Raw genomic sequence first — 27,866 nt, forward strand, 5'->3', positions numbered from 1 at the left:
TTGTCGTATCCTGTATACAGGCTGTGGCTCCTCTTACTTGTTGTCGTACATATTCCCCAACATTCAGACTGTGCGAAGTCGTGCTGTGTTCGAGTTTACGAGTGCCACGTGCAGCTCTGGCATGCTAAAAGGCGAGTTGATTTCAGAGTCATGTGCAAAAGTTTCGGGGCATGGTATGTGGATTTCCTGTTCTCGGCTGGTAGGTAGAATGTGTTTGTGATTACATCCGCGAGTTCCGGCGGGTTGATGTCTGAATTGAGCTGGCACTTGTTGAGACTGTGTGCGGGTGTACACTGTCCCGACCTTGGACGCGCGGTATGCAGCTGGCCCTGAGCGCTGTCACAGATTACCTTCCAGGGCTGTGCGACAAGGCTGTTTGCATTTACTCGGCTGTCATGCGCGAGTGAACGGTTTCGGGCGTCACCCCTTGTGCTGAAAATAGTGCAGAGTTTCGTTGCACCGTCGCGTTGCAAGAAACCGTCGCGCTGTGCTATAGCGACCGCAAAGCGTTTATCGCTGCGATGGAATAGACAGTAATTACACATACGCGTCGTGCGCGTGATACAGGCGGCGCGGGTAACTCCGGTCGACTGACGCGACGCCAGGTAAAGACGCCGTGTTGTTGTCTGCGCTGAACGCACACGGCGCGCGTTCCCCTTCCAGGGGTCGCAGCAGCGTCTGCTGGAAAATATTTCTGCTAATGTAGCCAAGTCCGTGCAATCGTGGCGGAGGGCAAAGTGAGAAAGCGCGGGAAACCGAAAGCGAGGCGGAAATGGGCGTACTCGGTGCAGGGGGGGGGGGGGGGGGGAGAGCTGCCCATCGAAGCTCTACACGTCAGCGCGCTATGCTGGCACGTGCGTTGACGTTGGAGAGCTGCTACTTTTTCATCTGGGGGCAACCAAGGAGAGGCAGGCGCAGCAGCAAAGAAAGGGTCAGGGTCCACCTGTCCGAAGGCGGCGTGCCCGCAAAAGAAAAACACAGCCGGCCGCTTACTCGGCTGCCTGCCTAACCGGCGTATCAGCCAGATAAGGGCTTAGGAAGCCTGAAGCACATACAGCGCAGGAGGTTTTGCCAGAGCGACGTCTTCTTCCCCTTTCGGCTATTGGGGCTTTGTTTCGTGCAGCGTGCACTTACGTCGGCGGACGCTCCACGTCCTGCGCCTGCTGCCACGCACAGGCCCAACGTATGCCCACAGGTACGCTCTTGAACGCCCTCGCTCGCAGCTGTGCAGCTGTGAACGTCACTTTCGGTGACAGCCCGTCCCACAGGCCCGCTTGTTGCAAGCGAGCGTCTAGTACTGCTTAGTTACTTCGCTCCAACAACTACGCCCTTTGTCGGCGTTTTTCGTGTCCAGAGCTCGCATCAAAAGCAGGCTTTTCGTGTTTGTTTTTCTACTGCTTTGTGTGTCGATTCTGCACACTCCTGGCTGCGCTCTGAGAATGCAGTAACCTTCGTCCATGTCGACGCGTCGTACTACCATGCTCTGTGGCTGAATTGTGCAGCACCGTTCTCAGGCTGGGCAGTGGGCGATGAACTGTGTATGCTGTGCTCGTGTGAACTTCTTGCTCAAAGGCGTAGTGGTTAGTGTATTTTCCTTTTTTTTGATAACCTCCGTACACATTTTTGGAGGGGCTTGCCAATGAGAGCGAGCAACAAACTAGACTAAACTTGTAGTTTTCAATGCGTAGCAAAAAAAAAAAAACTAATTTATTTGCCGAAGGACGAGTGTAAATGTCCGTTAGCTGCTCACTTAGGGCGTTTTTTTAATACTTGAGCCCGCTAATGACTCGTAAATAGATGAAAAAAAGCTGAAATATTTAGCATTCTTCAGTGAGTGCTGGGAGAAAAATGTGACGAGAAAATGTGACGTCCACATGTGACGTCACTACCTTGTATTGACGTCACACGTAGACGTCGCACGCCGCCGGGTTCTCCGCTGAACAAGAGCCTTAACGCTTTCGCGTTAAATAGAATTCATAGAAAGTTGCTACTATTTATAGTAGTACTCGCTGTCATATCGCACTTCGAGGTAGCGCACAATGAACATGAAAAAAAAAATGGACAAGAGAGATGTGCCGGTACAGTTGCAGTTCATGATCTAAAAAAAAAGTTAGGAATCTTCACATGCCTTTGGAAAACTATCTTTGTGTGGTCAGATGTAAGACCTCTAGAGGCAGTTGCTAGCGTGACAGATAAACGGAACTCGAGGTTCTCAGATACATTCGGTTATCTAGAGCTCGCAAATGCACTGACAAGTTTTTCGTGTTCAGAGTTATTTGCTGCATTTATCTCAATTGTCGCGATTGCTGAAAGCATTCGTGAAATGCGGTCTTCCGCAAAGAAGAAAGATACTTCCAAATATTAACTTACTAGAGCTCTTGCAGTTCTTTGTTTGCAATGTTTGTTATCGTTATTCTTTTGTCATGATTCAGACAAGGGTGTTGCAAACGTGCATACTTTTTTTCGTGCTCAGAAAAAAGCAAGTTATTATCCCGTTGCTTTTTTCTACCCACACAATAGTTGTTGCCAGTATTTTGACGATTATCGACAATAAGCGCATAAAGAACCGAAAATTATGTCGCAGTAAGAATTTATTTATTTATTTATTTACTTGCTTATTCACTTATTCCAGGGTTTACCTCAAAGGCTTAGGTATGGGTATTACATGAGGGATGACGTTATGCATTAGTAGACGGATTTTGCGATGACATTCTTGAAGTGTTGTAGGTTAGTGCGGAGCATGGCTTCAGTGTGATGATCATGCAAGTCTTTCGCAGTATGAGTGCAAAACGAGAAGAGACGCGCAGTAGTATGGGCATGCTGCGGGTAAACCCTTTTGTTGTGGCTGGTACATTGCGAAGCCCGGCGGGAGGGAAGCATGACAGAGCTGGACAGTTGTAAATGACCAAATTTGTGGAACAGACAGTGTCATGAAATTTACGAAGAACGAGAGCAGGATGATTAGCTTGTGACTTCAGGTTATATACGCTAGTGTAGTAGCTATATTTGGAGTAAATAAACCACGACAGCTCGATTCTGTACCCATTCAAGAGTTTAGAACGGCATGACTGATGTGGGTCTCAAATCGCGCATGCGTATTTCAATTTTGGTCGAAAGAGAGTTAAATAAGCAGTAGGTTTAGCGAGGGGACAAGTCAGTTTTAAAATAATGGCGAACGAAGCCAAGACATCGAGTGGCGTCGTTTGTAACTGCAGATATGTTATCTGACCAAGCGCAAGTTAATGCCCAGATATTTGTACGAGGGAACAGAGGAGACAGCCGAGCCAAAAATAACGTAATTAGGAGAGGGGTGAGAGTGCCTTCGGTGAAAAAAATGCCAATGATGTTTTTAGTGTTCATACTCATTATACACTTATTGCACCATTATTCAATGTGATGTAGACCATTCTGTAATGCGGTGGGGTCGTTACAGATACGAATAAGTGTAGGGCGACGTATTACACAATCGTCTGCGAATAAATGAATGTTAGAAGATATGATATTCGACAGGTCGTTAATGTATATAAGGAAAAGTATAGGGTCCGAGGACAGTCCATTGAAACACTGCGGACACGACGTGGGACATTTGGGATAAACACCTGTAGATGCAGGCGAATTGCTGTCTGTCGGCGAGGAAGGAAAATAGGAAATTCAAGGCTGAATAGTTAATAATTGAGCATCAAAGTATTGAAAACAGACGTCAGTGAGGGACTTTGTCCCATACCTTTTCGAAATAAATGAAGTCTGAGTCCACAGGTATGTTAATGTCAAGGGTGGAATTTGGGTCGTTAATGAATAATCCTAGTTGAGTTTCTCAAGATAGTCTTTTTAGAAAAACATGCTGACTAGGATGAAACAAGTTGATTTTAGTCGCGAATGTACATACTTAGCACACACATATTTATATATGTATATTATTTACATATATTTACGCATGAATTTACAGAGCACATACAAATAAAGTAGTAAGTAGTTCACTTTAAGTAAGAAAAATTAAATAAAATTGACAAAACGCAGTCACGTTTGGAAACATTTCAGCCTTGTACAGTTTAACTTAATGAACCTATATTTTGCATGTTCTTGAATACAGGACAAAGGGCCTTGTAAATGTAGGATACTTGGAATGATAGGCTAAATCAACTTACTGTTCGCAAGTCTGACGAATTATATACTCGACTGGAATATTAAAGTATCTAAAGTACTGAGCTGGTGTATATGCTACGTTAAGTCACATCTTGGCGGAAAATAATGAAGTCTCTGCGATGGCCGAAATGACACACTTTTTACGGCCACAAGCTGCTTGGGACCAATGCATCGTCATTTCGCTCTGCACGCTGTGCATTTCAGAAAAGTGAGCAACTTCTGCACGTCTATTACGGTCCGAAGTGCATTCAGCCTCGTGCACAGTGATGCTGCATCGTGTCTTTTTACCAAGGGCAGGTTCGTGATAGCATTCTTTAGGGTCGCGGCACCGGAGCTTGAACCGTATAGCTGCAGCATTAGATCCTTCATGCCTAATCATGTAGCATACTTACGCAACAGCCCCGGAAGTTGCGACGTCCACGGGCTGTCGTGTACTTTCTCAGTAGGCGGGTTGTGGACAGGCTGCTGGCCAACGCAGTCCGGTCTTCCTTGAAGGCTGGCAAGTTTGTGAAAGAGTACGCAATGTCCAGCTTGAAGAGAGTCCCTTTCTCTGCGGCTGAAAGATTGATGGCGCGCGCGCCCCAGAGCCGTTGGAAACCGGGCCGGCGTTGATTGATGCTTCCCGCAGGGAAATGAAAAATGGAGGACATGAAGTGGTGAAAGTGCGTCCGCAGATCCATTCTGAATGCGCCACACATGCATCGGGGCCGCCTTCAGTCGTAGCGCTCGATGTCAGCGTGAAGCAAAATCGAAGGCTATGAGCAACTATTTTTCATCACCATGCATCGAAAACGGTCAACCTTTTCTTGTATGCGGCTGCCTCTTGTAGAGCAACTATATATAAAGAAGCGGAAACGTCAACAAGCTTGTTAAAAGTTATGAGTGGGAATTATGTACGCCTGCAACGTAATAAACTGCGTTAGAGCGACCTAGACGCGTATGCGGGTGGTGCTGGGTTCGATCCCCAGTGCAGCCGGGTACGCACTGGCTTTACAATGGGTACAAGCTTTCCCCAGGCCTAGTGCTCGGCTTTCTTTGAGTGAGCCGTATGTCGCTGGGCTCGAGGGAACGTCGCGATATGCAGCATTTTGTTTCTCACTTGGCTGCGGGTTGAAATTATCCGAGTTGAGATTCCCTGTTGAAACTGTGACTAGCTTTTTTCGTTTATTGAACAGGAAACCCTTTTGGGGCACGCAGTGACGAACGATGAAACCGATACGAAGAGTGAGAATATAACGCGCTCAGGTGTCTCACTATAGGCAGTGCACCCTTTTGTCTTTGCAAACGCGTAACCTGCGCTTCAGATAGAGTTCACTTCAGATTGCACGTACCTTTGACACATGCCGCCTGCACTCGATTCCAAAACGCGCTCTGAAAGGCGACTAACACGCTGAAGTTGGCCAGATAGCGTCACTGGTGCGTAATCTCGCTTAAAGGCATGGTTTACGGGGGTTTAACGTCCCAAATATGCCCTTGGTCTACGAGAAACGTCGTAGAGGAGGGCTCCCGATCAATTTAGACCACCAGGTGTTTTTTGAGCGCACCGGCATCGCACACCTCACGGGCTTGTTTTGCATTTCGCGTCTGTCGAAACGAAGCTGCCGCGGCCGGGACTCGATCCCGCGTCTACGGGCTCGGAAGCAGCTTAGTAAGCCTTGGGAGAATTAGATACATGACCCCTTACCTCGCGATATCACCAGAGCAGCAAAAATTCTTTTCGGTTAGACAGCATCATTCTTTACGTATAAAGCATTTGCCGAGTTATTTGCTTATATAGAATCAAGCACAGCACAGGGAGCAGGGGTTTTCTAAGAAAAATAGTTCACGTCACTGTCAGATTGTAGAAAATTCCGCATAATGCAATGCGCCTTATGTTTGAAGTCCACAGGCGACTAAGAACCGTTCGCTTTGGTGGAAACAGCAGCGGGCATGCAAGCGTAATGCAACCAATGCATGGAGGGGCCAAAAATAAATAAAAACTATGGGGACGCTTAAGTCAATTTAAGAGTGGAATGCGATACCGTTGCATTTCAATGTAGAAGCTTGGGCAAGTTGGTGGCAGATGACTATTAAAACAACGCAGAGAAGAGACGCGCTCATGTGCACGCCTCCCCAGTGCTTCCTTGTCTTGTCCGCGCTGTTTTAAGAATGATTAAGTTTCACATTTTTCGGAGTTTCTGTTGAAGCTTATGTGTTTTTCGTCAGTCGCTTTGAAAGTGTCGGTCCATTGACCGCCATGTTTGGACTGCTGGCTGCAGTAGCAGGTATCCGCTATGCTGTAATGGTGCCGACATTTGCGTATATGGCATCTTTCTGATTTTGGTTTCGATTCTCAATCTAGGTTGCTGTCTACAAACTAGCTTGCTCACAGCCCGGTGGTTAGGTTGCAATGGCGTCACACGGTCACGTGACCCCTCTCGCCCAGTCAGGGTGGCCCGCCAGGGCAGGTTGCGTTGATGTCACAAGGTCACGTGATCTCTCGGCTAATCAGCGAATTTCGTGACACCGGACATCGCCAGAATTTTGGCGGTACAACGCGAATGCTATCGTATTAAAAAAAATACGCAAGGACTGTTCAGCGAGCCTAGTTCTTCGCAAGACGAATGACAAAACACCAATTAAAAGAGGTCCCAGGCAGGGAGGCAATCCCTCCGCTGCAGTTCTGCAAGAAGTCTTCAGAGCTTCCACTTGGGAATGAGGAGGCGGCAGGATTAACGGGCAATACCACAGAAACCTCAGATTTGCCGACGACGTTGATGTGGCAAGCTACTCAGAGGATGAATCACAGCGCATCAATGACGACCTAAGTGCATGATGGTGCATTCATAGGCCTCGCACTTCAAAAGCAAAAAACGCTGTGCGAAGTTAGAGCATATTAAAGAGCCCAGGCGGTCGAAATTAAACCGATGCCCTCCACTAAGGCGCCTCTATAGCCCACGTGCAGCTTCGGCACGTTGAAGTCCACGTACACACATGCAAACATTGTCAACGATTCTGTGTGGATGGGCTTTGCGTCCGCGAGGGGCCGTGTCAAAGAACGAAATGCCCAAGGATTGCTGAGATGACTTGCTTAGTTATAGGCCATGGTGGCCGACAACAATCGTACACGAAGGAGCAGGAAACGAGCTCTTGCCCTTTTGTTTATTCCCTTCAAAAAGCGCACAAAGAGCTTTTGGAACTTTTTGCTTCGCGTCTGCACCCGAGAAATCGTGCCACCACAATTTGCAGGAGAGCTTTGACCATGAGGCATACCGAGACAGAATGCTGCCGGTGTTTCTCCCACGGTGACCACATGGGTTGCCAAACTCTTCTTCAGAAGATAAAAAGAGGGCACGGCAAGGAAGCCGATGAAATCACGAAAATGGAGTCTCGGCTGCAAGTGGTGCCTTATCTGCACAGTCTCGCACAGCTTAAGGGGGCTGCCAACCGCTTTCTGCCGCGCTCGCCTATCTTTGCTCTTCAAGGTGCCGCCCTTGAAGGCGGCGAGAAAAGAGAGCTCAAGAGGAACCGTGCTTCCAATCATGTTAGATGCATCGCTGGGCTGACATACGAAACTCAGTTACCCTGTGGGAAGCATCGCATAAGCTTGGCCGGCAGGTGAGTCAAAGGCCAGTCCAGCCGTAAAGCACGTATTGAGCATCAAAGAGAAGGAGCTGGCGCGTACACTAACGCATTGCAACTTCTGCTTTTGTTTAGCCCACTTTCAATGAGCAAGGATACTTAGCAGAAGCCGCGGTGAGCATTACTGCTTGTTAAACAACGTTTTACATGTAGATAAAAAGGTTTGATTTTATGGGGGTTTAACGTCCCAAAGCGACATAGGCTATGAGAGACGCCGTAGTGAAGGGCTCCGGAAATTTCAACCACCTGAGGTTCTTTAACGTGCACTAACATCGCACAGCGCACGGGCCTCTAGAATTTCGCCTCCATCGAAATTCGACCGCCGCGGCCGGGATGGAACCCGCGTCTTTCGGGCCAGCAGCCGAGTGCCATAACCACTGAGCCACCGCGGCGGCTCTAGATAAAAAGGGTGGTGCACATCAGTGAAGCCTCAGCCTTCCTATTTTCAACAGGCCCTACACCTAAGTGTGTAAGGCATGGGCATGGAGCATAATATTTGACTTTATTGCTGCTTTTTGGACATTTAGCTGCTGTCGTTAAGTGTGGAAAGCGGGTTGTAATCGTCTGGAAATAAATCACTGCCGGTGCCAGGTTAAGCGTTTATAAAGTGGACGCACACACGCGCGTGCACGCATCCCCCTATAGTCGACAGAGCAAAGCCCAGTGAAAAGCACTTTTGTCTTCACGTCCGCGATTTGCTGCAGAAAGAATAAACGAAAATAAATAATAAAAAAAGCTGCGGGACGATTATACAGGACGAATCTGTATAACGCGAGATTCGGCGACAGCTGTTTAGGTATTGTTGAGGTAGAGGTAGCGACTTCATATCTGCATGCTTCACGAGCACTCTTTAGTGTTCAACACCTACTCCATTTTCGACTAGCTCTCCTATCCAGTCGCGCGGCGCAAACGATGACCCTGTCCCCGGGAGGCTCGTTTCGCGGCAGCCAACGCACATAGACCGTCCTATATTCCTCCGCTCTCGTCATACTCTCCCTCCTCCTTCTACGGTAACCACCCTCCGGTTACGCATTCCTACGCTCTCGCCATAACTTACTGCTTCCAAGGTAACTGCCTTCTCCATGGGTGGTTCCAGCAGGAGCCACCCTTCGCTTGCACCTCACGCTCTCGTCATACTTTCCTCCTTCCCCAGTGAAAGGGGGGGGGGCAGCGGATACAAAGGACACGTACTCAAGGAAAGAAATGTTAGGCATGGACATGACAGCTTTCATCACCCTTATCTACCCTCTAGGTAGACACGTTCCTTGATTGTTAAACACAGCGACGTGTCGCTTACACAACTTTCTGACTGCTAATATGAAATGCTTCTAAGGTTTCCCGCTCATATCCGGTCCTTCCCCTGCCCAAAGTGGTGACACCCTCGAACATCTGCACAGTTTTTGTGCACTTTTTTGCAGCTGCTGCAATGGAGTGTCAAATGCCTTCCTGAGACTCCTCCTCCTCCGCGGTTTTTATGTTCCTGCAAGCGTTTATTAACACACCCGCCTGTCTGACCTATATACACTTTTGCACAGCCCAGTGAAATGTGGCAAAGAACGCCAGTCTTGCATTCGACGATGGGTTTCACATGCTTGATTTTACATGCCACTTCCTTCCTTCCTTCCTTCCTTCCTTCCTTCCTTCCTTCCTTCCTTCCTTCCTTCCTTCCTTCCTTCCTTCCTTCCTTCCTTCCTTCCTTCCTTCCTTCCTTCCTTCCTTCCTTCCTTCCTTCCTTCCTTCCTTCCTTCCTTCCTTCCTTCCTTCCTTCCTTCCTTCCTTCCTTCCTTCCTTCCTTCCTTCCTTCCTTCCTTCCTTCCTTCCTTCCTTCCTTCCTTCCTTCCTTCCTTCCTTCCTTCCTTCCTTCCTTCCTTCCTTCCTTCCTTCCTTCCTTCCTTCCTTCCTTCCTTCCTTCCTTCCTTCCTTCCTTCCTTCCTTCCTTCCTTCCTTCCTTCCTTCCTTCCTTCCTTCCTTCCTTCCTTCCTTCCTTCCTTCCTTCCTTCCTTCCTTCCTTCCTTCCTTCCTTCCTTCCTTCCTTCCTTCCTTCCTTCCTTCCTTCCTTCCTTCCTTCCTTCCTTCCTTCCTTCCTTCCTTCCTTCCTTCCTTCCTTCCTTCCTTCCTTCCTTCCTTCCTTCCTTCCTTCCTTCCTTCCTTCCTTCCTTCCTTCCTTCCTTCCTTCCTTCCTTCCTTCCTTCCTTCCTTCCTTCCTTCCTTCCTTCCTTCCTTCCTTCCTTCCTTCCTTCCTTCCTTCCTTCCTTCCTTCCTTCCTTCCTTCCTTCCTTCCTTCCTTCCTTCCTTCCTTCCTTCCTTCCTTCCTTCCTTCCTTCCTTCCTTCCTTCCTTCCTTCCTTCCTTCCTTCGTTTCCAATTCTTGCGCAAAGGCCAGCCAGTTTTGCAAGGTGCGGAAAACACAACGCGTACACCGGACCTTTCCGCCACCTCCTTATTAATAAGAATTTTCCGGAAAGGCACGGAGGTAAGCGTTGTGTTTTCCGCACCTTGCAAACACCGTGCAAGGTGCCTTTCTGCCGTGCCGTGGTTACCATGACAACTGGTTACCATGACAACCAGTGGATACCATGGCAACGTAGCCACTGGTTACGTCGACAGCTACAACTACTAATACTACCACCACTACTATTACTCCGCGAAACCCAGGTACGGGCACTTAACAGCTGCTGCTGTAAAAAAAAAAAAAACGACCTTAGCGGGTATAGCGCTCACCTCTGCAGCTGAGTGCTGTAGCCACTGAAACATCGCAGTAGGCATTTGGTGCTGCCGTTACATGATAAGGAGTTCGTTGTCTGCTTTTTTTCTTTGAGACAGCTGACACACAGATTATTACTATCGTAATTTAGTTAAAGTTAAGGTGCTGTACTAAAGTTACCTATATTAGTATAGGCATCATAAAAATAAAAGCTAATCATTGCCATGCGCATCATCAAAAAATATTCAATTGGCTGCATTTCTCAAGAATTACCGTGTTCTTTTAAATATTTATGCGTGTTGAGTTGACACCCAGTATATATTGTAAAGCTTACAAGCATTTCTAGTCGTGATTAAGTTTTTCCTTCAATAATTGGCCAGATATCATTATGAAAGCAGTAAAGGCACTCTAAAAAATAAAGCCATAAACGTCATTTCCAGGTCGTCGTGTACCTCGCAAGGCCGAAGTTATAACGGCTTTTAGACAGAGAGATGGAAAGGTTTGTTTGAGTGTGCCGAGTGAGTTCTTGAACGACCGCGAGGTATTTATCACCTGCCAGGAAGGCACTTAAGGTTCCACTTGCGATATGGCGGCATCCTGCATGTCATCTCAGTGGTCTCAAAAATTATCTGACAAGGCTGTGGTAAGCTGTCTGAAAGGAAAATGCATGGCGCTCCTGCGAAATACTATCGCAACGAAGAGGTTAAATAGATTGGACCAACTTTCCACGCTGTTAAACTCAAGCCTGAGTTGCAAGTTGGAGGCGCACTGTGCGACAGGAAGGCTAACGGTACGATTTCTGTCGACATGCTTAAGTAGCGGTATTTTATGAGCCACTTAGTGAATTCGTTTTTTGAGTTGCCAGAAACAAAGCATTCACGTGACATCGATACAGGTGCGAGTGAAATAAACTGAGCACGCTCCATTGTTGAAGCTGCGTCAGCATTTTCTCTGGCTGAAAGTAAGAGTAATGGTGTATTTCTGCGAGGTAGTACCAGCAAGTTTTCTTCGTATGCGATGCCATTCCAGTAAAAAAAAAAAAGTCAAATTGAAAGCAATTGATCGTAAACCAATCGTGCTTTCGCCACCAGTTGGACTCAACCAACTGAGTCCAAATGGTTCTTTCAAATAAAAATAATTGGTCATCCAACCAGACCAAAAACTCAAATGACATTGGAACCAAATGGTTTGAACTGGCCAGCCATCCAAAAATAATTCAGAATTTTATTTAGAGCCAACTGTTTTTTATTTCAGAACTGCTTAGAGACCTCTGCCCACATTTCAACAATGCGAATTGAAATAAGAATTACGCGCTTTTATAGAAATCTAGTGAGACCAACAAACATGTTTCACACGCAAGGAACACTATAGTTGGACACTATACTAACAATTTCTTAACATATAACCACAGAGCACAATTTTTCAGTCACTTATACACCCCAATTGTGAGACTCCTGCATGCTGGGGCCAGTGGCGCTTGTCCATTAAGTAAAACTTCCTTATTTAATAACGCCCGCGCTAAGGATGGAAATTATAAAACAGTTCAGAAGATTAAGCTGCTAATATCTTTTAGACGAACCTGATTTGTTCAGTGCTCTGTTTTTATAGACATCTGTATATATGCAGATATCAGTGAAGGACTCGTTTGCTTCCACTTCGACTTTTCAATTGGATCACGCCATTGAAACCAATTCGAGCTCCCTGTTGGAGCTCAGGAAACCAATTGGGAACTCAGGAAACCAATTGGATGCGCCGAGGGTGAGCACGTTGTCGAAATTCTAGAAACTGATATTAATATTAATTACGGTTGGCAACAAGCCTTTCAATAATTAAAGAGCATAACTGTAAAAGTTAGAAAGTTTACTATTCAATATTACTTAACCAGCCTGCTATAGTTAGCACGTCTTAGCTTTATTCAGATGTACTACGCCGCTGACAATTCTATGTTGAAAAAAGCGCCCTTCTCTCTCAAAAAACTTATTTTAAAAAAAATTGTGTAAAGTCTGGTGCATGTATGATGCACGACTGGTCCTTTATAAAGCGGACAGAACATCATTCCAAAAGTTGCATGGCTGAAGAGAATCCTAAAGCGAAGGCGGCCTGGTGCAGTTCAAGAAGGAAAGGAAGAAATAAATTAAGGAAAGTACTGCGGTATCTTAGGTCGATCAAAAAGTCCTACCGATCAGAGTCAAATCTTGGGGAGCTGTTTTCATGCCAGCCAACAGACTGCACAAAGCGCCAGGTAGTGGGAGGACACACTTGGAGTATGGCTTTTCATTCGTTGGCGATAGTAAGTACAGATACGAGCAAGGTGAAAAGGAACACTGTTCTTCCGTAAGAAGCAAATTCATTTTTCTTTTGCATCAAACTTGCAAATCCAGTAAAAAAAATCGCCCATATTCAGAAAAAGTACTTCTAAAAAAAACGCAAAATGCACACTCCTCCCGCCAACTTGGGTACAGTGACCGCATCTAACGGAGTTTCACATTTCGTATTGCTTCGACATTATACGCCTTTCTTGTCGTCAGTGTGTAGTAAGAGCATAGTAAGCGACCAGTGTGACGATCCGTTACACTAGACAGACAGTGTTCGTAACATTCTGTTTCGCCACTAAACTTATCGCGGCATTTCTTAGAACCGATAACTCGTGATATCTATAACTTGGGAGCGACTGGAAAAGCGAAGGGCTCAGAATTTCGCCATATCTCGATATCTCCAAGACCACAGTCGCGCAGCTGGTTGAGTCTGAGCCTGATTGCGGGCTGTCGCGGTAAGTGCTTATAAAGTTTGACAGTACCGAGCATTCTCAGTTCATTTTTATAATGTGACGTATGCAACTGCAATTTTATCGTAAATCGGCCGCTGTGCAAAGTAGTATGCATAAAGCCAGTAAGAAAAAAACTTGACCTCAGATTTTTAGCCGTCAACGCCTTTTCCGACGACCACCACCCTATAGAAGTTGCAGTATGTAACTCAAGCTGTGGTGCAATACTCTGAAATGGGCTCGTTTCAAAGCGTCAATGTGCGCCACCAGCGAGAGCACGAGGACGGATATTATGGCGTCAAGTTCTGCTTATGCACCATTTTACGAGGAGCTTGGAGTAGAGGGGGAATACTCTTAAACACTGCGCACTGCTCGCGACACTTCACTGTTGCAATCCTCCCCTGGGCTGTTAGTCCGTCGCACGGAGCAACGCCCGGCACCGGTGAAGTGCTAGTTTGCGCCTGTATAACTAAAGCTGCAGTGCTACACGCAATGTCAGTGTCCCCTGGACATCAGGGTTTTATCGCGGCTACAGCAAGTATAGTCAACGGAAACAAATTCCACCAGTGTGTGCGCGCCAAGATGTGCCGTGTCTGTGTGCATCTGCGATCTCCATTTGTTCACCATTTTCCAGCCGGCCGCGAGTTATATCAGCAGTGGACGGCGTCGGTGAAAGAAGAGGCTTGTGCCTACAACAAACAAAACTTGTGCATATGTTCAACGCAGTTTGTGACCGTAATGCAGACAGAAACTCACTGACTGCTCACTTTTGGCCGCGAACGAAGCACTGCGCCTGGCCTACCTCTACTCTGTACGTCCAACATGATTTCAAGGTGTCCGCTCCAGGCTTAATCTACTCGGATTAGACTGCCCTAACGCGGTTTATTTTCGCAAAAACGCTACAACGAATACATGAGCTTAGCTAGCCGAAGGATTCCGCTGTCCTGCACCGTCATGTTTGTTGCGCACTCGGTGACCGTCACGGCAGGAAATATTTTTTGGTGCGTTTCAACCGGAACGAACGTGATAACCTTCAAGTCTCTCTAGACTGTACATAATTTTAGGAGACTAGGCTTCTAGATGGTTCAGGCAAAGCTGTTTTGGTTTCACAAAGTTGGTCATAATTTTGTGTCGGCAGCTCACTCGTTCACGAACATCGGGCGCGTGCAGGCATCGCCACCTGAAAAAAAAAGGTAGGCAGGGTTTAACCACGGTTATACCCAAAGATCAAGTGATAGCATTTTGGCAATGGTCCGGGCCGAATTTTGAGGTAGTCATTGCGTCGGGCACGCTCAGTTATGGTTGGACATCGGTTTTGGTCCAAATCAGCCAAGGTCAAATTTTAAGGGTTGACCAGGCCAAATTTTTGGAAATGACCCGGCCCAAATTTTCAATTTGCGAACGGGATGGCTCCACCTAAGTTCTGCAGTCTAAATTGTCACGTTCGCCATGGACAAGCAGGCATCGACAGCGTTCATAAGAAGCTGCGGTGCTCCTCTAAATCTCAGCTGTTCGGTCGCACTCATCGATTCTGAGCTTTGTTTTTAGTTCATGCAGCATAGTGTCACATTTACCCTACAGACAACAGATGACAAAAACCACACAGGTGAACCGCGAGCTTGGCACTCACCAACGCTGACTGTTCGCACGGTCGAAGCATTGTCGCCTGCTCCTGGTTGGTCGCTGCTGGCGCAATGGCACATCACGCACGCGGATGAACAAGGGGTGAACCCCCAAGCCCAAATTCTAGACTTGGCAAGAATTCAGTGAGCGGGTGGCACTACCAGATGTCACACGCTGCTCTCGTTAGCAGCCCAGGGGCTGCAAATTATCAGCCCAAGATGGCATCGACGGTAGGCGGCGCTCGAGTAAAACAAACATGGCGATGCCCAAGCCATCGTTGATTACAGCCATCTTCTCAAATCTTGCCGTTCATGTGAAAAAATCGATCGCTCAGCACAGATGCGCACTTTGAAGGTTAATTAACTGGTCTCAGATTCGATGTGGGACAGCATTCCGTTCAGAGATTGTGATAACAGCAACGATGACATTCACAGGCGCATACAAAGGGTAGTGACTCGTTGCTTTGTTCCCCTAGCGGTTCTGTTTTTTTTAATTTCATGCTTTTGCCACGGCTAGTGTCTGCATCGTTTAAACAGTGCAACCGATCTAAGGCGAAATATGATGACCAGCGGCCACCGCGTAGCAGCAAGTTTGAAAGAGAGTAAAGCGACGAACTTGATTTAACTCTCTTGGCTATGAACGAGCGTGTGAACGGCACAGGATGACGAAGAAGTGGTTTTAATAAACTAATCAATGTGAGTTTACATGCAAAAGCAACACCGAGGGCTAAGATGAGTTTTGTATTCCTTGCGCCACTCCAGACGACAAACTCCTCCAGCCCGTCATCCAAGTACCATCACAGAGATAGCGGAGGCCCACATAACCGCTCACTTTGATCAGCTCACTGAAATCCTCACAGGAAGACACATTCTACACCAACTAGGAATCGGCTACCCCATCTCAACTCCCCCGCTTCGCTCCCTCTCTAGAGAGATTCACCAACACCTCATCATAAACCGCATTCCAAAGCCCATGCGTGCGTCCTGAACATCACATAGCCTGCCGTCAACGTCGAGCCAAAGCCCTCCACAAGCACTTCGCTCACAGGCAGCAGGCAGTCCACGTAGGTGTCAGTGAACATTCCAAACAAAAATAGTTCACACTCTAGCTATTTTCAGTCGTAGTAGCGCACCCCTCAGAGCCGCTTCCAGCCTACTCGGCACACCGGCTGAGGCCGAAGAGGCTGCCATTGCATTTTCCATCGCTCACATCATGGCAATGGTAATTCTCAGCGACTTTTAAAAATGCGGCCAGACGCTTTGCACGGGAAGGGTCTACCCATCCACTATCCAACTCCTCCGTAACACCTCCCCTGAAAACCGCTGGAATCAAATTATCTGGGTTCCAGAGCATTCAGCCAACCCTGGTAATGAGGAAGCCCACCGTTTTGCCCGCGGTTTCGTCTACCGGGCGGTAAGCTGCCCTTACCTGCGGTCGGCGGGAGAGCGTATATCTTACCACAAGTTCACTCTACACTATATCAGTGATAGATTAATCTACCCTCCCCCCGAAATACTGCTCACAAACTCCGAGCAGGTCACCTGGCGCCAACTCCAAACCACCACCTTTCCGAACCATTACATATTCCCTCCTGAAAGTTGTGTGGCAACACCAAGGCCAGCCTTGCCCATATCCTGATTGAGTGCCCTCAGGACATTCCGCCGGAGGACCTGCAGCTATCGAACCACGAACAGTGGGAGGTGGCGTTGCTTAGGTCCGGCCTGGACGTCCAACTCCGGGTGGTGGGCAGAGCCTTAGAGGTCTCATAACGCCAAGGGCTCAAGGCCACGGGACGAGGTTGCGCCCTAACAGACTCCCAGTACACCTTTGTCAATGGATGAAAGTTACATCTTTCTCTCACTGTGGACATCGAATGAGAAAAATGTTTTGTATGAAAAGAAAGCCTCGGTAACTGTTTCACTCTATATGGAAACTTCAACCCCGCAGTGTGAGAAGGTGGGAAGGGAGAGGAAAGAACAGGTAAAGTGGCCGGCAAGGATAAGAATGCGAGGATGTTGTGATAGCAAAGAACGTTTTAAACTGGCCGTTATTTTCGAAGCGCGCGACCATCGCTCAGAAACGAGGCAACCTGGAACAAGAACGTCGATGAATGGGACGTTCATGAGTCGGAGCCTTAGCGTCTACTGTGTCTCGGACAGATACCAACTTGTGCGCTCGCACCCGCCACAGTTTTCTTCCTAAACATTTTGAGATAATAGCGTCATAGGTTGACAACATTGCCCCACAGGGCAGCGTCATAATCAGTTTCGCGTGCTCATTTCTAGTGATCACGCTTACTTTAATTTGTGGTGTCAGTATTTGCTGTACTGCAAAATGCAGAGTAGAAATCAGACCTGTGACCTCGTGCTGAGTACCGTAACGCGATAGGTATACGGAGCCACCACAGCGCTTGTGACTGGATAAAAGAAGCAATATATGTAAGAGACCTATTCCGTCGTTGGTTTAACTACGGGCGTGCCAAGTGAACTCTTTGACTGTGAACTGTAACCAAAAAAGGTGCTCGCGTAACTAATTTTCTCGGCTTAAGCGTAATCATTCGCAGAAGTCTCAGTGGGTAAGGTTATTATTTATGAAACAGGCCTTGAATCGCGTGACTGTAGACTTTTTTTCTCGCTGTTTTGAATTTTTCATTGAAGCCTCTGCGTTTTTCTTATCCCTATTGCCGATCAAGGCTTGCCTGTTAAATGTGATGATGTTAAATGAGAAGGCATCACCCAGTATGACATAGATAATGAAGTTGGTTTTCAGACGCAAATTAGTCTTCGGCCAAACCAATTCTTGTTGACATAATCTGTAGCTTTCCGCATCGTCTCGACGAAATTAGTCCTAGCGTTCCACTAAAGCTTTCGTCTAAATTCACTGTCCCAAAGCTCACGTATCTTTGCGTCGCTGAAATCCAAGCACTCACGAAGAAATGACACCTCGCAGCAATTCCGTGTCGTTACTGTGCAAACACGTACGCAGCAGCGCTTCTAAAAGCTTTTACCGAGATATTCTGACAGAAATTCAATCTTTTTGCGAATCGCTCGCGCTACGCAGCCAACGACTCGGTTCGGCTCGCGCCCATCCTCCTTTCAGTGATTCGCGAGTTTCCTAGCTCCAGAAAACCGGTGCCACGTATTATGTCGCTTACTATGGCCTCGTAAGCGAAACAAGAATTGCAGCTCAGGGTTCAAAGCTTATCAGAGGCAAGGTCTACTTATCTGTCCCCCTCTCCAGCGATTTCGCGGCTTTATCCGTCCCTCAGCGGTGGCCCTAGAAACGTTGTTCGCATTTTCCGCGAAATCGGGCATCCACTCCATGCTTTCACAATGCTGGAACACTCCTACAAGTAAATGGCTGGTCCCACTGATATCCTTACGCACACATAATCTGCAACCCCGTTTAGGACAACGAGCAATATAACTTCATTGCAATGCGCAATACAGCTTACCATATAATCATCTTTACCAGAATGATGTTTGGTACTGTAGAGCAGGAGGCACAAGTACCACAGGAAAAAAAAAGTGTGATTTGACAGAACATGCATATGTGCATCACTGTCTTTGCGAGCCGATGTTATGCTGTCAGCTCTGGTATCCTCGGGTTGAGTCGATCGATGAGAGCACCAAAGATTCAGATACGGGGCGGCCTCTTATTTCAGATAACGGCCATCTGTGTTCACAGAAAGGCTCAGCTGTCGGTTTTTACGGCGCTAAAACTGTACCATTGGCCCGCGTAATCTCACAAAGCCTCCGATAAATCGGGTCCATATCGCGAAACTTGTCTCACCAAATTCTTGCTGCAGCGGCCGCTGGAAGCCAAGGAATGTGCGTGCGAAAAAACAACTGCTCCATTTATATCACTCTTACTGCTGGCGGACGATAAGTAAGTTTATGCTCTGCGGACTGATACATTTCACATGGGGCATGCTGCCCGGCGTGATCGCTTCTAATCTCCTGAGAGAATTCTTTCGCGCCGCTTGTGAAACAATACACAGTTTGTTATCAGTTCTCAGCTTGTGACCAATCGCACTCTCGCGCTACGTGACTTGTCGAGAAGCTTTTTCCTGGAATCTTCCGCGTTTGTAACTGATGCCGTCAACAAAAGGGCTATATATGAATAGTTGAAGGGATTCGAACATGGCGTCAGCAGTCGAACGGGTACTGTGGGTGGGCCAGCATTCCCTCCATCTTTTGTACTGTTCTACGTTGCTCCGTTTAGGCATGTGAGTAGCCAATCTGGTGAATTGTTTCTCTGAGTTCGATGTCTGCTTTGACGATGGCAGTCCTTTCGCAGAAGACATTAGACCCTTTGCTCAAGCTGTGGGTATACTTGTGTAATATATGCACGTAAGAGACCATATCGCCAGAAAATTTGTTCGAATTGACGCACTTTGTGCGGTCATTCTCGGTGACCGCGCTAACGGCCGCCCACGTCACTACTATGGATAGCCGCAGTGCTCTTCTTGATACTCTAATCTATGTTATTCGCTATTTTAATCCACAGACTGTGACATATTATAGGACTAGCGTCTCTCCTGTGTGTTTCTGCTCTTTGTCCTTTGTATTTTAACGCTAGTAATATGTCGCAGTATGTGGAACGAAAGCACCAACTAGCTCAACTTAATTCTTTAATCTCGCTATTTTACCCTCAGGTACTCGCACTGTACAACGTCACGTTCCACACATCGCTCATGAGTTGGAAATTGGTTCACCTGATAATGCGCATACTTATACCAGAGAGTGCTTGCCCCGCTGCAGGTACAGGTCCCGTACAGGCTCAAACGTGAAAACATTGCCTGTTGTAAATACAAACAACGTTCTCACAAAATCCAGCGCCAGCCCGTGCTCCGCACTGAGTGCGATGTCATTGAACGCCGTTCATTCTCTTTTGCGATTTGTGTGAGATGCGCATTTACGGCTTTAATTGATGTTCATCAAATGCATTGTCGGACGCGGGAACTGCACCCGTGAACGCGAGTACCACTTCCGCCAATCTGCGGTCTGTGGTCGCTTCTTTGGGGTGGGGATGTGGCTCTGCATTCTGCTTACCTAAATCCAATCTGCGGTCTCAGACGTCCACTGCGTGAAGCCATCAGCGCCATGAAAGAATGATCTGAGCATCGCCTTATGAGCCACCTGCGAGGAAGTTTTCAGTGTCGATCGTAGCGCCATAACAAACTGCCTAGCGAGAGGAGCCAGCTCTTTTTAGCTCCACCCGTAGTAGTTCTCCACGCCACCTGCCTGCGTTTATGGGCAAAAGCTTCCGCGCTTCGGCGAAGCCACACGTGGCGTGCGTAAGCTATCTGGGCGTCGACAGCAGCTAGGCAAGGAATGTTATGAGCCATACGCGCGCGTCTGGTTGTTGAGACTGCCGTTTATCGCGATTCAAGCGTTGGCAGCAGCAGCTTTTAGGCGCGCAGTGTAACCAGCACAGCGCCGCCTGGGCAGTGCTGGTTTATACTACTCGTATAATGCCTGCCCAGTCACACCGAAATGCGTGTAACGCGTTCGTCATGTTGTAATGGCACCATATTTCTAGAAAACTTGTCGTTGATGACGGCTCTGTGATTACAAACCGACACAGTAATGACTTGGGAAATAAGAGCTATGGTGTGCACTTTTGTTGCCTATTGCCGATTACGTAGCATTCGTCGAGAAAGAATGGTCACCACCCTGAACTCGGTGGCTTTTTGAGGCATTGTAATGGAAGCTATCCATCCTTCTCTGGTGAGAGGAGCAAGCATTTTCTAGGCGCGCCCGTAGTGCTTTCCACTCCACCTGTCTGCGCTTGTAGGCATGAGCTTCCGCCCTCTACCCAAGCCACACGTGGCTGACGACAGCTAAATCGGCTACTTCGAGATCACCTAGGAGAGGAAACGTTCAGAATGTGAAGTTCGTAGCGGCCCAAACGGCTGACGGTTGAGGCGCAGTGGAACCAGTGCAGTGCAGTCTGGCCGTAGACACTGCCTATAGACATTTTAACATTTGCCTTTTTGAGCACAGCCATACTACCACTGGACTGTGCCAGCAACGTTTTGATTGGCGGATTTACACAGGCATCAACTACGCATGCGCTGCACAGTCCAACGCGCACGCGCGCTTAATCAAGCTGTGAATAGTGAACAATTATATAGAATACGCATACGCTAGGACCGTATCGGATTCAACTTCTCTCGCTTATTCGGCTTCCTATTGCAAAAAACTCTGGTGGAAGAGCAGGGAACGTACGTTATCATTTCCTAGCATACAGAGAGCAATCATTGGTTCATAAATCTTTAATGAAGATTCTGTCTTTACGTTTGGATTTATGGTTTGCACCGTCTATCAGAACTTGTAATATTTTGATATTACGGACCAAACTCTCAGACACAATGGTGGTGTTGCCTAAAAAGGCCAATATTCGTCAACTATACGACACGTGCTCACCCTTCTTTCTTCTGGTCTCTTAAGCCCACACATGCGCAAATCATTGCTGTTCGTAACGAAATGCATCAAAGTCGGAGGTGAGCGCTAGTGTTTCCAAACCAAAGCTTGCAGAAAACTCAGTTTCTTGGATAAACCCGAATTCGGAAATATTTTATCGGCGAGTGTTTACCAGACTTTTCGGATTTATCCGAAAACAGAGTCTCTGCAGAGTCTACCTGCACAATACAATAAGCGGTGCATTCAGTGTATTAGGCCTTACACACACGTACGCACACATGACAAATGCATATCACACACAGATTAGCATTCACAGCCAGTTCAGAGTGTATCATCCGGATGATCAGAAGGTACTATCGGGAACCAACGTCTTCAGGGCGCGCCAGTGGCGATCCAGGCGTATAGCTTTGATGTGTGCACGCAAACGCCTGATTGGACTAGTAGGTGAGAGAAGGTGAGTCCGATTTGTGCATTCACAAGGGTAGTCTCGAACCACTGGCTGATAACGGATCTATGAGCTTTGGTTGCTGCTTGTGCGTCCTAGAGACTTTTGTCCCCGATAGTACACTGCCTTCCTTTGCGCCTGCCAAGGATCTTGGCATATACAGGGATCATGAATACGAAAACGGTTTTTACAAATAAAACGCGGTGACTAAAGTATGTTTCTGTGCATTACGCTACGCAGCACTAGTGATGCTTAAAAAAAATATGAAGACAACTTTACGCGCATTTTACGTCGATTGCCATTACCATTTAAGGAGAAAAAATAAAAGGCGAGGAGAGGTATCTCCTTGTTGTCAGGCCTAGAGGTTATGGCGTAGGAGCCGCCGAGCTTTATGGGACTGCGACATGTCCGCATAGGCTGCACGGAATGCGCCTATCGCACTACGGTGCGCAGGCGCGGAGTTCGGGTGGATTCTGGCGCTTGTGCGGCTCTGCAGCTTCCGGCTGAAATTCGACGGACAAACGAAACAAACCAAGACGTGCGACTGGACATTGTGAATGACGATGTTCGCGATTCTCGTGAATGGCCGAACACTGGGACCCTGCGAAGTACTCGCGTTGTCTCGCAAATGAAATATGGCTATCCAAGCGTTGACGTTCTTTTGGCGTTCAACTTTCTAAAAGGCGCATTGTAAAGCTTTCACGTTATGACATTCTAGTCTCTGTAATTAACTTTTTTGAGTAATAGAAAAAGTGAGAATATATTTTAATCTGAAGGGATTTGGGGGGGGGGGGGGAGGCTCGAGTGCAAGTCGCGTCGCATGCAAGGGGTAAGCTGTCTCGCTGAACCTGACTTGCAATGTGTATAAATAAAAGGAGTGGGGTCCGAGCTGAGCTGAGCTGATCTGACCTGACTTTCGACTCAATCTGCTCGCGTCCAGTTCACATAAGCAAGGTTATACAAAGAGAAAAAAAAAGCCAGGGCTGAGACATTTGAGCCATTACCCCTGTGTTCGAAGCCACACCAGAATACTGAAGCAAAATATTTGGGCTTTTATAAGCCTCTACGGGCTCGTTCATTTTCACCCAGTTCTTTACTTGATTTAAGAAATTTTAAATAACTGAAGAGTAAATGCATCTCACCAGTGTTGTCCCTGCGAAAGTTTTACGTAATTCAAGCCATTCGTATTACGAAGGCCATAATAGAGGAGCCTTTTATACAAGATGGCTGCCCCTATAGTGACCGAAACTGAGAAATCTACTCCCGAAACTACGTATTAAGAAGTGATGTTCTTTGCCGAAACTAAAAATTTCCTTCCACAAGACCAAGAAGTTCCTACTTGGGGCGCTTTTCCTGGAGCACTTTGGGAAATACTTGCATTTCCCCCGGCGTTATTTTGCAGCATTTTTTCGCATTAATCCTCGCTATTCGTCAGAAATAGTGAAAACCAAAGTGCAGAAATTTGGCACCTATACTAGTCGTCCGACGTGTTAGCGTTTTCCGCGCCCCATTACGTACTTCAAGAAGGGGCGGCCAGAAAAAAGTTGGCCCTCATGGCCACCCAAGGCAACGCGTTAAAAGAAGCAATTGTTAAGAATCCAGTTTCAAGTTTTATTCAATCCCATACCTGACTTTCGCAGCTTTGTCAGCTCAACATGAATGCCGTATTTACTGGAAAATTGGTCTATCTGACTTTTGGGGCGGCACCCTAACTTCGGGAACTGACAAAAAATCAAGTTGACGTTGGAACATACTTAAGATCGCCCAAAGAAAACCCTGAACCCCCGACACGCGATGAAGGTGGTCGGCACTCCGTACCGCATGTCGCCGATGCAGCGACGCCGTGAGAAACGTGCCGCCGCCCTTACGAAAATTTCTTTAGACAATCTATAGACTGTATATAGACTTCTGTCTATAAAGGTTATAGACTTTCCATAGACAAATCCTAGAGAACAGTCTATATAGGCAATACAAATCCATAGACAGTTTATAGACAATCTATAGATTTATGGCCATACACATTGAGTTGACTTTTGTCCATAGACAGTCTACAGATTATGAATAGACAAAAACAAATATCTATATGAAGGCAATAGAGTCTATAAGAAGTCTATAGATCGCCTATAGGCGATTTTTGTAAGGGGGGAGAGAGCGCTGTATTTGCGCTCAGCTGGAAGACAGTAGTAAGGACGCGATATAGGCGAGCGCGAGAGAAGACGTGAGGTGGAACCTCCTTCTTTTTGTTCTCTTAACGGTCGGCAGGCAACCCATCGCCTGAAGTGCCACCGATATCGTACATTAGAGAGTTTTAGCGTAGCGTATACCACTAGCGCTTACCGCCCATCGCATGCAGCCAATGCGCATGCGTAGGCGTCTGCTCGCGGTACGCGTAAGGCGGTAGCGCTGGTGGCATATGCTACGGTCAGCCACTTCATGTGATATTTAGTACAAAAAATAATCTAATTCCTCTTGCATTTTTTGAAACGGCAGCCGCATTTCGATGGAGGTGAAATGCGAAAACGTCCGTGTGCTGTGCGATGTTTCCGCACGTTAAAGAACCCAAGGTTGCCTAATTTAGTCTGGAGCCCTCCGCTACGGCGTCCCTCGTAGCCCATGCGTCACTCCGGGACGCGAAACACCACAATTTACAAATTACAATCTTAATTCTGAAAAACACCTGAAGACTCGCGAAGATTCCCTTTCCGGTTTCGGTCCAAATTTAGACTTAAAGGGATACCGAGGACAATTCTATCCAATAACCGTTCTAGGTAAAAATTGTTTACCTGGCTATGTTAACGTTTGCCCGGCAGTAAAAAGCTCATTTGTGGCCGAGAAAATTAATTTAAAAAATTTTCACGCCACTCGAGTCAAACTCGTGACGTGCACACCGACAAGGACTATAGTTACCGCAGTTTTGAATGTGAGGGGCAGTGTTGCATAGCCTCTGGGATCCGCGACAATAATTTGTTGTTGACACACGCGGTTTGCTTGCGAAATTGGCCGATGATGGCGACACCTGAATTTTTTTTTCTGGACAGGAAGTGGCGCAGTCATTCTCTCCTATCTCGGTGGACACCCGAGCCGCGCCGTAAGGGAAGGGATAAAGGAGGGAATGAAAGAGGATATAGAGAAAGAGGTGCGGTAGTGGAAGGCTCCGGAATAATTTCGACCATTTGGGAGTCTTTAACGGGCACTGACATCGCACAGCACACGGGCGCCTTTTTGCGTTTCGCCTCCGTCGAAACACAGCCGCCGCTGTCGGGTTCGAACCCGGGAACTCCGGCTCAGTGGCCGAGCGTCCTAACCACTGAGCCACCGCGGCGGGTTAGCCTGTATTTCGCTTTTTGGTCTTTTCTTTTTGACCTTACAATTCCATAGTCTGTTGACAGAGGCTAGCTTCAACTTGTGCTCAGTGTCCGTTTAAAAACCCTTGCAAAAGAGAAAATTGCCCAAATGTAACATCACTGCCCGTGTCACTTTCCTACAACAGCAAAATGCGCCATATCCATAAGCACTGACAGAGCTTTTGTTGATATCGGCTGCGGTCATTGCTGCCATTTGCTGTGGTTGTTAAGCCTTGTTTTTGTTTGTTGTCAGGAAAGTGGCTCACGTGAAACACAAATTTAATAAGCTTCGAATATTTATGAATTATTCACAACAAATGTTCATGACGATAGCATATCGGAATCAGAATTTTCGTTTTGTTTTTTCCAGTGGAAAGAGTGGTGGCTGCTAGTTGCACAACAAAGAAAGTGAGCGGCATAGCGAGGCGGCATAATGGAGAAGAATCCAGAAAAAGTCCTTGCTGCGGGGCCCGAAGTCATGTGCCACGAAGACGAGTGTGTGGAAGGAACTCCGAGGAAAATAATCAAAAACGTCCTGGTAATAAGCTTCGGCTTTGTGCTCTTATTCAGCGCATTCCAGTCTGTGACCAACCTGCAAAGCAGCATCAACTCCGAGGCGGGCTTGGGCACCTTCACTATGGCGACCATCTACGTGGCGCTCGTGCTGTCGTGCATGTTCGTGCCCACGCTCTTGATCCGCAAGCTGAGCCTCAAGAACACGCTGGTCGTGTCCATGGCCATGTACACGTTCTACTTCGCGGCTAACTTCTACCCGACCTGGGGCACCCTGATTCCGGCTTCCATCCTGATGGGTTTGGGCGGCGCGCCCCTTTGGACATCGAAGTGCGCCTACCTGACCACCGTGGCCAACGAATACGCGGTCAAGACCCGCCAGAAGCCCGAGGACGTGGTAACCCGCTTCTTCGGACTCTTCTTCATGATCTTCCAGACAGCGCAGATTTGGGGGAACCTCATATCTTACTACGTGCTCAAGCCGGCCAGTCGGCCGTCCAACGCCAGTGTAAACATCGCCAGCTGTGGCATCAGCTTCGTTACAGCCGAGGACGATGCAGACAACGAGAACCTGCAGCGGCCGGACGACACCAAGTTGTACACGCTCATGAGTATCCTCACTGCATGCGCGGTACTCGCAGTGTTCAGCATGCTGCTAATGCTGGACCCATTGGCTGCGCCGGCTAGGCTTGTCTCGAAGAAGCCTGTCTCGCTGCTCGTGGAGACGCTGAGGCATCTGCGCAAGCCGTACCAGTGGGCCATACTGCCGCTCACCGTGTACAGCGGCGTCCAGCAGGCCTTCCTCATCGCCGACTTCAACCAGGTAACGACGCGGGGGGGGGGGGGGCAATAGGACTAGAGGAATGTGCGTGTTTAGTAGAGGAACAGCCCGCCGTGCCAGAATCGATCAATGATTCGATATCGGCCTAATAATTGGTTGCATAGGGATACTCATCGAAATAAAATCTTAGCGTGTTTACTTCTTCAGAACAAACATTAGAAAGGTCTTTCTCATTTTAATAATAATAATTGGTTTTTGGGGAAAGGAAATGGCGCAGTATCTGTCTCATATATCATTTCTCATTTTAGCCGAATTGATGTCAGGTATGTGTCTTTTATGCGTTACATGTGAAAACAAACCTCCCGCTGTTCGCTAAGAACGCAGTTTCCGTTTAATGGGAGAATAGCTGACAAAATAAAGTTGATCCTCTGTTTGTAAGTTAGGCACAGGAGTTGCGTACGTAACATGTTTTACCTTTTGTTTCAGGCTTACGTGAGCTGCGCTCTTGGTATTCACTACGTTGGCTTCATCATGATCACCTATGGAGTGGCGGATGCCATTTTCTCGATGGGATTCGGCCTCATCACAAAAGTAATCGGCAGGGTGCCCGTATTTATTTTTGGATCTGTTGTGAACGGCGCTATACTGGTTGTGATGTGCACGTGGAGACCTACGCCTGATGATTTCTACGTCTTCTTCGTCATTGCCGGCTGCTGGGGCATCGGAGACGCCGTGTGGCAGACTCAAGTAAACGGTAAGCCTTTCACTGTCTGAGAAAGCAAGCTGTCAATTTGAGCGCTTGTTTGTATTTTTTTTGCTTATTGGCCTTTTCTTTTTTCTCTTTCTGCTCCGCTTGAAGAAGAAAACAAGGTAGTCACTTTCTGGGAGTGCTTGCTAAAGTAACTGAAATATGTTAGGTTCATTCGGGTGAATGTAAGAGAGCGTGAGTGCTTATATATCGAAACATCCCTGCATCCTGTTTTACTGTAAACGCTTAGGCAGGAGTATCTTCTAAAGCAAAGCAAAGAATGATAAAGTGTAATGCATAGGAGTGCTTTTGCATTTTTTACGGTGATGTAATAGTAAATCTTTTTATGGGCTCAGACCATTCAATTTTCTCGCAGCCTTCTATGGGACAGTGTTCACCGATGATGAGGAAGCTGCCTTCGCCAACTACCGCCTTTGGGAATCTTTCGGGTTCATCATCGGGTTCGCCATCCAGAAGGTTCTTGCCATCCACCACAAGGTTGTGGTCGTGGTGGTTTTCTTAGTCGTCGGAATGCTGGGCTACCTGTCTATCGAGATCCACCTAAAGTTCAAGAAGAAGAGCCAGTTGACTGTCACGATTTCCAGCTGATGGTCGTGATGGACTATTCAAGGACTCCATGCAAGGACTAAAGCCGACCGCTGGCGGGCGGAATGCACTGATGACTCTTTCACAAATAAGGACGTAGCTTGTATTTAAGCTTGAAAATAGTAAACGTTGATTTTAGATACGCCC

General features: G+C 47.4%; 1 protein-coding gene across 2 annotated transcripts; it reads left to right on the top strand.

Moving 5' to 3' along the window:
- Nucleotides 1–1,012: 1,012 nt before the first annotated feature.
- On the top strand, nucleotides 1,013–27,866 carry LOC144113524 (UNC93-like protein). Of its 2 annotated transcripts, none has more exons than XM_077646639.1 (4): nucleotides 1,013–1,195; nucleotides 25,442–26,407; nucleotides 26,852–27,119; nucleotides 27,490–27,866. In XM_077646639.1, the coding sequence occupies exons 2-4, from the start codon at nucleotides 25,505–25,507 to the stop codon at nucleotides 27,720–27,722; spliced, it is 1,404 nt and encodes a 467-aa protein (XP_077502765.1). In that variant the 5' UTR covers nucleotides 1,013–1,195; nucleotides 25,442–25,504; the 3' UTR covers nucleotides 27,723–27,866. The 2 variants fall into 2 exon arrangements, with proteins under 2 accessions (XP_077502765.1, XP_077502764.1); XM_077646638.1 differs by lacking the exon at nucleotides 1,013–1,195 and adding an exon at nucleotides 18,926–19,082.

The sequence above is a fragment of the Amblyomma americanum genome, chromosome 1, assembly GCF_052857255.1.
Source record: "Amblyomma americanum isolate KBUSLIRL-KWMA chromosome 1, ASM5285725v1, whole genome shotgun sequence".
NCBI classification, from domain to species: Eukaryota; Metazoa; Arthropoda; class Arachnida; order Ixodida; family Ixodidae; genus Amblyomma; species Amblyomma americanum.

Excerpts from the sequence above, each read along its gene's own strand:
- LOC144113524 (XM_077646639.1), top strand. The coding sequence starts at position 25,505 with ATGGAGAAGAATCCAGAAAAAGTCCTTGCTGCGGGGCCCGAAGTCATG. Across the intron at positions 26,408-26,851 it reads TCATCGCCGACTTCAACCAG|GCTTACGTGAGCTGCGCTCT; the intron begins GTAACGACGCGG and ends CTTTTGTTTCAG. Across the intron at positions 27,120-27,489 it reads GTGGCAGACTCAAGTAAACG|CCTTCTATGGGACAGTGTTC; the intron begins GTAAGCCTTTCA and ends ATTTTCTCGCAG.